This window comes from Gastrolobium bilobum, unplaced genomic scaffold (assembly GCF_033153095.1).
Source record: "Gastrolobium bilobum isolate Gb01-03AN ecotype WA unplaced genomic scaffold, APGP_CSIRO_Gbil_v1 utg11829, whole genome shotgun sequence".
NCBI classification, from domain to species: Eukaryota; Viridiplantae; Streptophyta; class Magnoliopsida; order Fabales; family Fabaceae; genus Gastrolobium; species Gastrolobium bilobum.
Genome location: NW_026895834.1, coordinates 1 through 14,553, shown reverse-complemented (window position 1 = coordinate 14,553; position 14,553 = coordinate 1). Strand labels below are relative to the sequence as shown.

The 14,553-nt window shown below is 35.2% G+C and overlaps 1 protein-coding gene across 1 annotated transcript; it reads left to right on the top strand.

The window, feature by feature from the left end:
• Positions 1 to 13,347: 13,347 nt before the first annotated feature.
• On the top strand, positions 13,348 to 14,511 carry LOC133296270 (uncharacterized; the record flags this gene model as incomplete). The annotated part of the gene is made up of 3 exons (XM_061495216.1): positions 13,348 to 13,458; positions 13,507 to 13,956; positions 14,074 to 14,511. Coding segments are annotated over exons 1-3 (999 nt in total), but the record flags the coding sequence as incomplete, so codon positions are not given.
• Positions 14,512 to 14,553: the final 42 nt, after the last annotated feature.

Here is a 14,553-nt window from a genome sequence, read left to right as displayed (position 1 = left end):
TCGATTCTTGAATATGGGCCTTGGGCCTGACGAAAGTCACGAGTCCAAGGTAACCTAGCCCAGAACAAAATACATTAAGTAAAACGTAAAGCCCATTTACTTTGGTGAGTAGATTTAAGATTAGATTTTTTTTTTAATTGAATATGATTAACAGTTGCAAGTAGGGTTATAAATGGAATGGACAAAGTTATACTTTGGTTTACATAAATTAAGCCTAAGCAAAATATTTCGAACCTGACCTAACCTATTACTCTGATGTAGGTTACAATATAGGCTTAATTTGACCTATATTTAAAAATTAAAATGTCTAATCTAAGTCTATTAACTTTTTTAGGTCTATCAAACCTCTAATAACTATCAAAACTAAAAAGTATATATATAAAATAATTTTTTAAATTAAAATTATATAAATAATCATTTTAATTTATTTTAATTAAAATAAAAAATACCTAATAGATTGGTCTATAGGCTTGTAGGTCAAGCTTTGTAAAAATAAGTCTACAGCCTATTTTTTTAAACAAGCTTTATTTAAGGATTAATCATGTTCTATATTATTAAATATACTAGATCAAGTTTGATCTAATGTAGGACAAGCTGTAGATCCCTGGTAGGCCCCTGACTCATTTACATCTCAAGTTACAAAACTAATTCTAAGAGTGGTAAGTAGATAAAATATTCTCTGCAGTAATGATTTCAATTTTGGTTAAAATTTTAACAAAATATAATACCGCCAATTTTATAATATATATGTTTGATTTATCAGAAAAATATTTTTACAGTTACGGCAGATAAATTATCTGCATTTACTCTCAAGACGATGTAATTTTGGTATTGAAATATTAAAAAATTATAATAAAAAGAGTATTATAAACCTGAAATAAATTAAAATTATAAAAATACTTTGATTTTTGCTTCAAAACGATGTCGTTTTAGACTCAATGCAGATAATTTATCTACATTAACTGCAAGAAAAAATGAACCCTTGATTTATATATGTTATCTAATATCTATTATGCATTTCACGTAAAACTTAATCCTTTTCTTTCTTTTTCTTTTTTAATATCTCCATTTTGAATGACAATAAATTTGAGTTTTGAAAGATAACGAGATTAAAAATCATCTAAATAGGGCTAGGGGGTTATTTTTCCATCACTACCCCCCCCCCCCCCCCCCCCCCTTTTTTTTTTCCCTTCTATGTCCAAACAATATATGAAATTTAATGATTAATATATATTATACCAAAAAAGAAATTCTTGTAATCAGTAAAAAATAAAAATCAAACGAGCAAGCGCAAAATGCTAATAACTTAAATATTCTATGCATATAGATTTGAGCATAGCCTGGGATTTGATATCTGATGAATTCCTGGTTGAACTTCATGCCTGAGAGAGAGGTAATTGGCATAGCTAGCAACATAAATAAATTTATGCACTCAATAACGACCTAACTATTGCAGTTTCATCGAGAGTTATAATGCACTAGTTTCATGAATGGGGTCGGGAACTTGTTCTCTACGTTTCTTAAGTATTTATCATACGGATCAGAATCTGACATTTTTGGGAGGAAGGAAAGCTTAGTTTGAATGCACTAGAAGAAGCAAGGACGATTGGTAGAAACTCCAAATAGGGTGAGTTTGGATGGGGAAGAAATGAGAAAAATGGAAGGTTTCATGTAACTTCCTCTTTAATTTGGAGTGCCAAAAAGGATTTTCCCGCATATGACATAACGCATGAGCTGTTGTTGGTAAAATAATACAACTTAGGAGTTCGGACTGATTCATTTTTTATAAGGTTGACAGAAATCTACTTCTATATATTAAAAATATAATTAGAGTTTATTTTTTTATAAAATAAAAATAGCAAAAAAAATTTATTTTATATTCTCTTAAAGATTGAAACGTACATTCTTAACTTATCTTGCTTTACATTTTATATTTAAATTCTGTTAAATTAATTGTACATATCTTCGTTATAATTTTAAACATTTTTCTCTTTCTATTTATATTTCTTAAATTCTATTTAAAATACTTATGCATATTTCTTTTTATAATTTTAAATATTTTTTCATGTATATATTTTTATATTCTACTTAAATTTTATTATGCGTGTTATGTTAGTGTTTTTCATATTTTATTAATTTTAGGTGTCGTAAGAATGTAATGACTCGACAAATTATGTTGTTTGGAAATTAAATTAAATAAATGGAGTCGCCAATAATTATCTTTGAATTATGAAAAATTGGAAAAAAAATCCTTTTACTTTGCTAATTAATCTTTAATAATTTAGATCGAGGTGCAGAAGTTTGATTGTGCACAAAATATGATGAAAACTTAATTCTACAGTACCCCTAATACATAAGTTGGTAATATGGGTTGAACCCGCCATGTCAACTCGCTAATACGTCAAAATGGGTTGGATTGGGTTGAGGTTTTTAATCCACCAACTCACTTCAACCCGTCCCGCCGTCTAGAAGTGGGTCAAAACGGATTCAACCCGCCGTGGGACGGATTGACCCGCCGGGTTATAATTATTTTTTTTTTTTTACAATTAGGCAGTATTTCATTTGTCATTAAATTTTTGTTATATCCCAAAAAAAATTATCTTAGTACTTCCTAGAAAAATAAAGAATGATAATTTTATTTATGACAATTTTTTTTTTATATATGGAGACAAATGAGTTCCTAAATAATGTTTGACAAATATTAGTATACATTTAAGATTAAGACTGAAAAAAATTAAGAGAAGTGCGAAATAAAATAAAATAATATTAGAAAATTCATAAAATATAATTTATTTTTGAATTTTAATTAATTTTTTTAATTGACGAGTTGGTGGGTTGACCCGCCAATCCACTATAAAACGGGATGAGTTCATTTTTTCAGCCCATATTTAATGGCAGGCCAACCCGTCCAGCCCCGTTTTTGGCGGGTTGAGATGGGTCGAGGCGGGCCAACTCAAATTGTCACATTTAATTATACAGCCACTAAAAAGGGTTACTTTAAATTAATTGTGCAACTTTTTTAAAAACATTAAAAAAAAAAATTGCTTAGCCCATAGACAAAAATAATTAGAAGGACTGCATTATTATATTTTTATATTTTGGCTTGACAAAAAAAAAATTCTCACTGCGACATATCCTCAGGTGAAATATAAAACTCAAAGTTACATCATTCTTAATAGTTGAAGATAAATTATTTTTAAAACATTCGTTAATAAGTTCACCAGTTTTGAATCATGAAGCTATTACAATTAAATTAATTTTCAACGAAGGTCACAGAGTTAACAAGCAGTTACAATTAAGTCAATCATTTTGGATAAATTAATTTTAGCCTTATTATATCAATATAAAATTTATGATAAGTTTAAATAGGTTATCAAAGTGTCACAACTAAAATGACTCCAAACATTATAGGACCAATAAGTCATCCCGACTAAGTTACCCATTATTAATAATAGATTATTTTTTGATAATTGATAAAAAGTTAATAGTTTATTATTATCATTGCTATTGTTGTTATTATTTTTTCTATGTCCTTATCGTTATTATTATTTAAAACAATGTTTGAATCATTAATAGATGATCGCGGGTAAAAATTAAAATGACTCTACATAAAAATTATAGGGTTAGCAAGTTGTCACATCCCAGCCAACCTTTTGATTGCCCTTTATATTTTTTAAAGCGACAAAAAATGAATAATTTTATAACTTCAAATGCTCACAATTTGTTTTGTGGTATTATTGTTTTTTATTATTAAAAATAATTTTAAATTATCATATTATCGCAGTCAAAATGACTCTACATAAAAACTACGAAGTTAGCAAGTTATCATAACTCCTAGTGATGTGGGGTGTGTGTTAGGAGTGTGTGTAGTGTAGGGTGTTGTGTTCAATTTCTTGTAACTTCCAAAAAAAGCAAGTTATCATAACTCAATCACCTTTTTTATTATTAAAATAAATAAATAAATTAATTTATATATGAAATTTAAAATATATCACAGTGAGTAATTTTAAAATAGATTGAATCATCAAACTCTCAAAATTAAAACGATTTCAGTTTACCAAAAAAAAAAAAAACTATTTCAAACAAAAGCAAAGAGTTAGCCACCCGTCACGATTAAACTAAATCTTCTAAAAAATTCATTTTTTGTCAAAAATTATAATAAAATGAGAATAAATCCAGTCAACATGGGTTGTTTACAGATGATGTTCCCAATTTTTTTTTAGTTTGGGGAACAAATTTAATTAGAAATAATGTTTGATAAAATCAATTTATTTTTCTATTTCGGAAAATAAACAAAACACAAATTGGCAAAAGTAATAAATATTTTTTTATTCTCTGATATACTATTTATTAAATATATAATTTTTTTAATGTTTTATGATAATTAAATATACATTATTTATTAAATACATATTCTCTTTATAACTGAAAAAAAATACATATTCTCTTTTAATAGGAATATACAGAAATAAATTGTGTTATCAAATATGTTTTTTATCCAGAAACTCTTCGTAAACAAAGAAATAAAAAAAAAAAAAATTCTTTAATAATAAGGTTAGAGAACACAATGATTGTCATGAACATCTTTGTTGTGACACACACATTATGATTTTATCCTCTAAAATTCTCTTTCATTTATTTTATTAATATGAATGTATTAATTGGTACTTTTCATATTTTATTTTTTATTAAAAATTAATATGACAAATATTGTTTAAAGTAAAATATTTAAAGTAAAAAGTTCGCACTTATTTATAATTATTTTATTTTTAAATTAGTATTTAATAGTAATAGCTTAGAAAAATAGAAATTAGAAACCAAAGTAGAGAATTCTCTTTGTGTAATTCATAGACGTTAAAGTTCTCTGGATATTTTTTTTTTTTGGTATGTTATGGACTCATATGTGAGGTCCATTTATCACTAAGCCCAACAAGGGACAATTTAAATATAAATCTGATATAATTAAAGGAGGATATCCATCAAAGATATCAATCCTAATACGACAACATTAAGCATGGAGTTGGGCTGCTAGGAAAAGCACAAAAGGTCCAGAATTCAATACACACGGGTAAACTCTATAAATAAGAGGTAAAGTCTATAGGTATAATTATTTTGTTTCTCTTACTATTATGTTGTCACTGTGCACACACACACCACCCCTTTGGCGAAAGCTATTTTGTATTCTTTGTGCACAGTGATATGCTAGACTCAAGGGCATCTAACTCATAGATATCTTAGGGAGAACATCTTGGTCTAAGAGTAACATACTAGCCTATTGAGCTAGGCATCTCGTTCTTCAGGACAAAACATTGATGCCATCTGTAGGGAACAATTAAATCGTTATTCCCACAATCACGAGCAGGAATGGCACTTCGTACAAGGAGTAGCAGTCAACTGTCACCATATCCAAATCTTCCACTAAATCCTATGGTTGAAGAAGTAAACCAACCATAGAATCAACTAAAGAACGAGGTTAATTATGATGTTGCTCACATGAGTGAGGACATCTCGGACACAACCTCTACACCCACTCCTCTGAATCGAGTTGTGGATCCTCCTCGTCAGTTTGCAGATGTGGTTGCCCGCATATCGCTTGCTGCAAATGCAGACACCCGCCTTGCTGCGATTCTAAAGCGGATGGAGGAGACAGAGCAGCGCAACAACCTTCAGCGGCAGGAGGATCTCAGGAGAATTCAAGAGATGGAGGAGTGTTTGATGCAGACAAGGAATTTGGGTCGTGATGGAGGTCAGATCCAAGATGAAAGGGAAGTTCATGGAAAAAATCGTCAACTCCGGGATGGAAATGACTAGGTCCGGGGTAATACAGATCGTAACCTGGATACTTAAATCCAGGTTAGAGTCACTGAAGTACAAGGCATGGCTAATACAGAAGGACTATGAATCTTAATCATCATATTCGGGTTAACAACAATGGTGAAGGTCACAGTCCAAACACCAATCACAATGCGAATGTGATAATTTCTACCCTGAATGCTAGAGCAAGGAGGAATGTGGGGAGCAACCAAGGTGATACACATCACAACCAGGATACTCAGTTTCCATATAACGTCCAAGGACGTACTGAGACTGGTGCATATAGGAGGAAATACAGGAATGGGCAATACAATAATAGTCCCTTCACTGGTGAGATTCTTAATACCCCTTTCCAAAAGAATTTGACTCGGCACACTTGCCGAAGTATGATAGAAGCCAGGACCCACAAGTCCATATAGATGCTTTCGATACAGATATGAAGATCAGTGTGATTGATGTGCCCATTATATCCCAAATATTTGCTACAACATTTACTGGAGCTGCACAGACACGGTTCTTCACCCTGCCTACCATTTCGATTGGATCTTTTGAAGACTTTGGAGAAAAATTCTTATTGAATTTTGCAACAAGTAAAAAGCATATGAAATTCGAGTTTGCACTTGAAAAAATTCGGTAACAATCTGGAGAGACTCTCCAGAAATATTTGAACCAATTTAAAGATGCGGTATTGCAAGTTTCGGGTTTACAAAAAAATGTCCATGTATATTTGATTGGGGTCGGCTTGGATGGTGCGTCTTGGTTGGAAAAATCAATATACAAGGATCCTGAGAAAATATTAGAGGAATTCAGAGCTCAGTCAAAGAAATACTTTGAGCTTGAGCAAATGGAGATAGCAAATGCATTAGGAGAAGAAAATAGGAATGCGGCCCGAAGAAGAGAACTCCAGCTCCAAAGGAAAAAGAATGACCAGGGAACAAAAGGAAAGATTTATGTGGAAGAAACCCGGATGACAGATTTTGGGTAGGGAGGTATGAAAAATATACCCCATTATATGTACCACAATCTCAGATATGGAGAGAAGTGGCAATGACCAAGATGAAGAAAGTAGAGAGACCATGACTGTATTCAACCAAGGAGGCTTGGATCAATCCAGGTTCTATACATTTCATAATGGACCTGGGCATACCACTAATCAATGCTCGAGATATTGTGGAGAAGTTTGTCCGAGATGAAAAAATGCACCAATATGTAATTAAGACGCAAGATTGGAAAAATAATAATAGAAAATTCAGGGGCCAAAGTAGAAGTAAGAGCCGGCTCCTGAGAAGTAAAAGAAAGAAGATAAAGGAAAGAAGGAAGATTTCAATGATGATGAATTCCCAGAAGCCGAGTTCGACTCAATGTAATAAGTGGAGCTCTTGGTGGAGGTGGAGACACTTTGAGTACAAGAAGAAAGTATCTCAGAGGTGCTTTCGATTAGGGATCGACCAAAGTTCAAGGAAGATCCCAGCAAACCGGATGCTCATTCATTATATTTCACCAAAGAAGATTTAGAAGGTGTACTACCAGGACATGAAGATGGTTTGCTTATTACAGGAACCCTGGTGAACTATCGGGTTAAAAAGATTTTTGTAGATGCCGGCAGCTGTGCAGACATCATCCTTTAGGATGCTTTTAAAAGAATGAACTTAGATGAAGAAGATCTAAAGTCGTGTAAAACTAGCTTAATAGCCTTTAACGGGAAAAATATACCCCCTAAGGGATATATAGACCTCATATTGACTCTGGGGACAAAGGAGGAGTTCAAATCGGAACAGATAAGGTTCATCGTAGCTGACTTTCCCTCTCGTAAAATGTGATCTTAGGAAGGTCAATCGTCCATAAGTGGGACATGTTGGTTTCCACCTCGAATTCGTCCAGGATATAAAGTAAGGAAGCAGATAATCTCTCAACACTCAAGCAAACCAATTAACATGGTGGAGTTGGACATGAGAGAAGAAACTATCATTCCAAGACCTGAGCCAAATGGTGAGTTGGAGGATCTTATTCTAGGGGATGACCCTGGTCAATTTACCAAAATCGGTAAGACTATTAACTCAGAGATAAAAGCCGGGTTGGCAAAATTTTTGAAGAACAACATGGATGTTTTTGCCTGGAAATCATCTGAAATCTCAAGGATTGATCCCAAATTCTATTGTCACAAGCTAGCAGTTTATCCCGGATTAACTCCAGTTTCACAAAAGAAAAGAAAACTGGGACCTGAAAGAAGAAAAGTTTTGGAAGAACATGTGAAAGAGCTTTTTGATGCCAAGTTCATAAGGGAAATACAATATACCACATGGCATGCTAATGTAGTAATGGTAAAGAAACATAGTGTGTAATGGAGGGTCTATATGGATTATACTGATCTCAATAAGGTGTGTCCTAAAGACTCATATCCAATGCCCAACATAGACCGGCTAGTGGATAACTCAGCCGGATTCCAGTTGTTATCCTTTATGGACGCTTATTACGGCTACAACTAATTACCAATGTACCCAGAAGATTAAGAGAAGACAACTTTTATTACTGAAAAAGTCAATTATTGTTATAATGTAATGCCTTTTGGGCTCAAAAATTCATGAGCCACATATTAGAGGATGCTGAACAAGGTATTCGAAGACCAACTAGGCAAGAATGTGGAAGTCTACAGAGACGACATAATTATAAAATCAACAAATCTTGCAAGCATGTTTGAGATCTGGACCAGACATTTCAGAAGCTCATAGCTCATCGTATCCGGTTGAACCCGGTTAAGTGCGCATTTGGAGTCCCGACTGGAAAGTTTTTGGGTTTTATGCTAACCTACAGAGGGATTGAAGCGAATCCAGATAAATGCAAAGCAATGCTGAACATGAAGGCCTCTAGAAGCAAAATGGAAGTTCAGCAACTGACGGGCAGACTGGCCGCCTTGACTAGATTCTTACCAAAGTCGGCTGAGAATGTTCTCCCATTTTTCAAGTTATTGAAGAAAGAAGCTAAACATGGATGGAACTCGGATTGTCAATCCACGTTTGAGAAAATAAAGAGATGCCTAGCAGCATAATTGGTGTTGTCAAAACCAAAACCATAAGAAATCCTAATATTATACTTGGCCATTGGAGAAGAGGTGATATGTGTCGTGTTGGTGAAAGAAATACATAAAGGCCAAGAGCCGATATATTTTGTTAGCATGACTCTTCATGGTCCTGAACTGAGATACCAAAAGCTAGAAAAAGTGGCATTTGCCTTACTCACCACGGCAAGAAGATTACGACCATATTTTCAAGGACATCAAATAATAGTTAGAACTAACCAACTAATATGGCAAGAGTTGCACAAGCCGAATTTGGCTGGAAAGATGACTAACTGGGAATGACATCACTTATGAAACTCGACATGCCATTAAGTCTCAAGCTTTAGCCGACTTCATAATGGAGCTTACCCAAATGATGGAGGAAGCACTAAGAAGAACGACATTTGGAAGGTTTGCGTTGATGGTTCATCAAATAATAAAGGGAGTGGAGCCAGGATTATAGTTGAAAGTTCATAATGGATTTCAACAGAACACACCCTACATTTGAATTTTTCAACTTCAAATAACCAAGCAAAGTATGAAGTCTTGATAGCTGAACTAATGCAGGTCAAAGAACATGGGGCCAAAGAAGTTAAAGTTTTCAGTGATTCCCAGCTCGTCACTTCACAAATTGACGGGAAATATCAAGCCAAAAGTCCTCTGCTGATGAAATATTTGAATAGAGTCAAAGAAATTATGTCTGAGTTTGAGGAAATGATGATTACTCATATTCCTCGAGGAGAAAACAACAACGTCGATATCCTGTCTAAATTGGCAAGCACAAAGAACCTGGGTAACCACAGAACCGTAGTTCAGCAGAGCATAGTAGAGCCGAGTTGCGTGATGGTGATCACGTCATCAGAAGATTGGAGACAACCAATTGTTTCTTACCTTGAAAAAGGAACACTACTAGAAGACTCATTGGAATCCAAGAAATTGATCCAAGATGCAACATTTTATACAGTGGTGGAGGATCAATTATATAAAAAAGCATTGCATTCTCCAATGGTGAAGTGTTTGAACTTGGAAGAAGCCAAGTGTGTCCTAGCAAAGATACGTGAAGTAATTAACGTCCAACACATGGGAGCTAAAGCCCTGGCCAGATAGGCTCTTCGGGCAGGGTATTATTGGCCCACTATGGAAGTTGATTCAAAAAATCATGTGAAGAAATGTAGCAGCTGTCAGAAGCATGCCAGAATGATATTTTCTCCTCCAGAAAAACCAAAATACATTTTGGCTCCATGGCCCTTTTACATATGGGGAATGGATTTGCTAGGACCTTTCAAAGCTGCTGAAGGTGATTGTAGCTTTAGACTACTTGACAAAATGGATAGAAGCTGAACCCGTCACTATTATAACCTCGACTAAAGTTTAAAATTCTTTGAAAGAAATGTTCTTTCCAGGTTTAGAATACCAGCCGAGATAGTGATCGACAATGGAACTCAATTTACTGACAAGAGGTTCCGAGAACTAATGGTGGATTTTAAAATTCATCACCACTTTGCATCTATGGAACATCCCCAATCAAATGGGCAAGCTGAAGCTACAAACAAAATAATTATGGATGGGTTGCAAAAATGGATGCAGGATGCTAAGGATAGCTAGGTTCATCAGCTATACTTTGTTTTATGGGGTACAAAATAAGTATCCAAATAGCAACTAGGGGTGGCAATACAGGTATTGACCCGCGGGTCAACCCGTGACCCGACCCGCTGATGTGGTTGTAATATAGTTGATTTTCCAGGTTAAAATACTAAGCTTTAAGGTCAAAAGAGCATACTTATCAATTCATTTTCAATGTTATTTCTCACTCAAGTTTATATTTGGATAGGAATTTAGCATGGAAAAATGAGAATTTGCGCAGAAGGAAAATTTGGATCAGATGTGCGGCGCTATCAGCGCGGAATAAATGCATTTTCAGTGAAAATTTCGCGCCATCAGCGCGAAAGAAGTATGATCGGCGCCATCAGCGCGGATTAATTCAAATTCAGTGTATGAACGGCGCCATCAGCGCCGGTTTTCGAGCAGGAAGACACCGTGTTTTGAACGCGTGCGAGCAAAATAAAAGGAGGGGGGATCAGAAGACAAGGGAGACAGACGGAGAGCTTGCGAAGAACTTCTGGAGCTTTTAAACGGAGATTGATCTTGGAGATTATTTTCTCTTCCTTTGGAATTCAGCTATTATTCTTCTTTTATGAATCATTGTAATTCAGCTATGACCATGTCTGGCTAGTTTCCTTCATTGTGGGTAGGGTCACAAACCCTATGTGAACCTTTTGTTTATTTATGGATTGGTTTACTTTTCGCTCTTTAATTTAATTGATCTATTCCTACTCTGTGCGTATTGCTTATCATTTATATTAAATCTGATCAGTTTAGTATTGAATGATAATCTGAGGGTTAGAACCCTAGATAGGAATATTGGGGTTTTGGTCCAGAAAAGGGGTAGGATAATAATTAACATGCGTGCTAGGAATAGACGCATTCTTGATTACAAACGTTTAATTTATCTGTGTAATGCTTGATCTCAATTGAAACATTGCAAGGAATTGGGGTTTTAATTGTGATTAAAGGGCTAAATTTGCAAGGAATTGGGGTTTAGCTAATAATTGTTTTGATGATAAATTGTTTGATTGTTTATTTTAATTGAGCATTGTGAATCAATCCGTAGTAAAAAGAGGGGATCATAGGGCGAGTGTACTTACCTGCAATATCTCTCATATTTTTATCCAAATCATTTTGCATCATTCTCTTATTTTTAAAATCCAAAAATACGTCTTTGTCTTTAATTTCTATTGTTCTTCAAATCACTTGGGTTTTATATCTTGAAATGACGTTTATAAGATATTCGCTCACAATCCCTGTGGAGACGATAACTTAATTATCACTTTATTACTTGAACGATCGGTACACTTGCCGGTTTGTATCAAGTTTTTGGCGCTGTTGCCGGGGATTGTGATTTCTTATATCTTATAATCTTGAATTTCAAGATTTTTCTTTCTTTTTGTGATTATTTTATTTTATTTTCTTCTGTTCTTGTTTTAATTTGTTTTGAACATTGCTACTAATCTTCTCTTGAAGTTTTATGCGAGGCAAGGTTGATCCTATAGAATTGTTATTTGATCCTGAAATTACAAGGTCTGAAAGGAGAAACAGAAGACTTGCTCAGAAGAAATCAAAAGTGCCAAGTGCTCAATCTGAAGAAGCACCTGAAATCCCAACCATGGCAGCGAATAATGAAGCTGAAAATCCACTCATGGATACCATTCTCACTCCAGCCTTCAACAGGCCTAATTCAAGTATTGTCCAACCGAATATTGCTGACAATAATTGGGAGTTGAAGTCTTCCATAATTCAGTTGGTGGAGAGAACTCAATTTGGAGGAGATGAGCATGAGGATCCTCACAGGTTTATAGACCGGTTCTTAATGATCTGTGACTCGACCAAGCACCCTCGGGTGTCTGATGATGCTATCCGGTTGAGATTATTCTCTTTTGCTGTAAAGGGAGAAGCACTTAGCTGGCTGGAGAGGCAGCCTGCACGGAGCATAGCTACATGGAATGATTTGTCTACAAAGTTCTTTGCGGAGTTCTTTTCCATGGAGAGATACAATCAAATGGTGAATGATATCACCAACTTCACTCAAACTGAGGGTGAAACATTGTGTGCAACAAGGACTTGATGAGGAGGTTCCCTCATTATAATTTGACTGCTGGTGATCAAGTCAGAATATTTTTTAATGGCATCACACCTGAAGATAGAATGGTTTTGAATGGTGCAGCTGGGGGTACTATTAAAATCATGAGGGCGAATGAAACTCTGGAGCTGATAGAGAGGATGGCCAGGAATGAAAATCAAGGGGTATCTTCAAAGTCTAAGAAAGGTAGCCTTCATCTAGAAAGTAATGAGTCAGTTCTGGCTGAAAATAAATTGCTAGCTCAACAAATGGCTAGTTTGACTTCCAGGCTTGACAAGATGCAGATTGCTGGAGTTCAAGCTCAATCTTTTGCCATTGTCTGTGATTACTGTACGGACAATCATGCTCCTAATGAATGTCCCTCTCTTGCTTCTTCTGATTCACCTCAACAAATGCAGGTGAATGGTATATGGTATGACCAGCGCCCTCAGCAGCCAAATCTTCAGAGAAATCAGAATTTTTCTGGTGGTGGTAACAATTTTCAGCGGAGAGCTCAGGGAGTTGGCATGGATTTCAAATCTAATACTTATATTCAGCCTTCACAGAGTCAACAACGAGAGCCTGCTGAGTGGGAAAAAGCCTTTGCACAAATGGCCAAGACTTCTAATGAGATGGCTCAGACCACTAATACCTTTATGGAGGAGACTTGAGCCAACAACAAAAATACAAATTCTTCCATCAAGACCTGGAGAATCAGATAGGACAATTGGCAAAGCAAGTTTCAGAAAGAATTCCAGGTACATTTCCAAGTAATACAGTTATCAATCCAAAGGAAGACTGCATGGCTATTATTACTAGAAGTGGCAAAGTGGTAGCGCCTCTTAAAACTCCAATTATAGATTGTGCGGAAGAGGACGAGAAGCATGATGGAGCAGTTGAGCCAGAGGTTGAGGTAATTGTGAAAGAAAAAAACAAAGAAATTGTTACTGAAAAAGAAAAGGTTGAAGAGCGACCTGTTGTGGTTGAGAAAAAGCATGAGCTGAGTCCTGAATATGTGCGGTCTAAAGCACCTTACCCAGAGAGGTTCAAGAAAGAGGCTTATAACAAACAGTATGGCAGGTTTTTAGACATCTTCAAGAAGCTGCACATAAACATCCCTTTTGCAGAAGCTTTGGCAAGTATGCCTGGTTATTCAAAATTCATGAAGGATCTTTTGTCAAGGAAGCATAAGCTACAGGAATGCCAGACAGTGACACTTACTAAGAAGTGTAGTGCCTTTATTCAGCAGAAGATTCCGGCTAAGCTTAGTGATCCGGGGAGTTTTAATATCCCTATTGCCATTGGCAATATTTGCAATGGTAGAGCTCTTTGTGATCTTGGGGCTAGTATCAACTTGATGCCTCTTTCTGTTTATAAGTCTTTGGGGATTGAAGAATTGAAGCCTACAACGGTCTCTCTTTAACTTGATAATAGATCCGTGAGGACACCTAATGGGATTATAGAAGATGTCCTTGTCAAGGTTGACAAGTTTATCTTTCTTGCTAACTTTGTGGTGTTGGATATGGAGGAAGGAAGTGGGAAGCCTTTGCTCTTAGGTAGGCCCTTTTTGGCTACAGCCCGTGCTCTAATAGATGTTGAGCAAGGAATGATTAAGTTGAGGATGAATAATGAGGAGATTACTTATAATGTTTCTGAGGCTATGAAAAGACCCGATGAGCATAGTGATTGTTCTCAAATTGATGTTTTTCAAGAAATAGTTCAACAGAAGAAGGTGCGTCCTCAAGAGATTGATTATGAGTTGAGAGCCTGTGATCATGTGCCCTTTAAAAAAAAGGAAGTTGCTGTGGAGGTGCTTAAAGAAAAAGTTGATGACATAGAGGTTGGGGCACCTAAGGTTGAATTGAAAATTCTGCCTAATACTTTGAAATATGTATTCTTGGGAGATGAAGAGACATACCCTGTAATCATCAATAAGGGACTATCTTCTGACCAAGAAAAGAAGCTGGTTGAAGTTCTAAAAACTCATAAGACTGCCATAGGGTGGTCT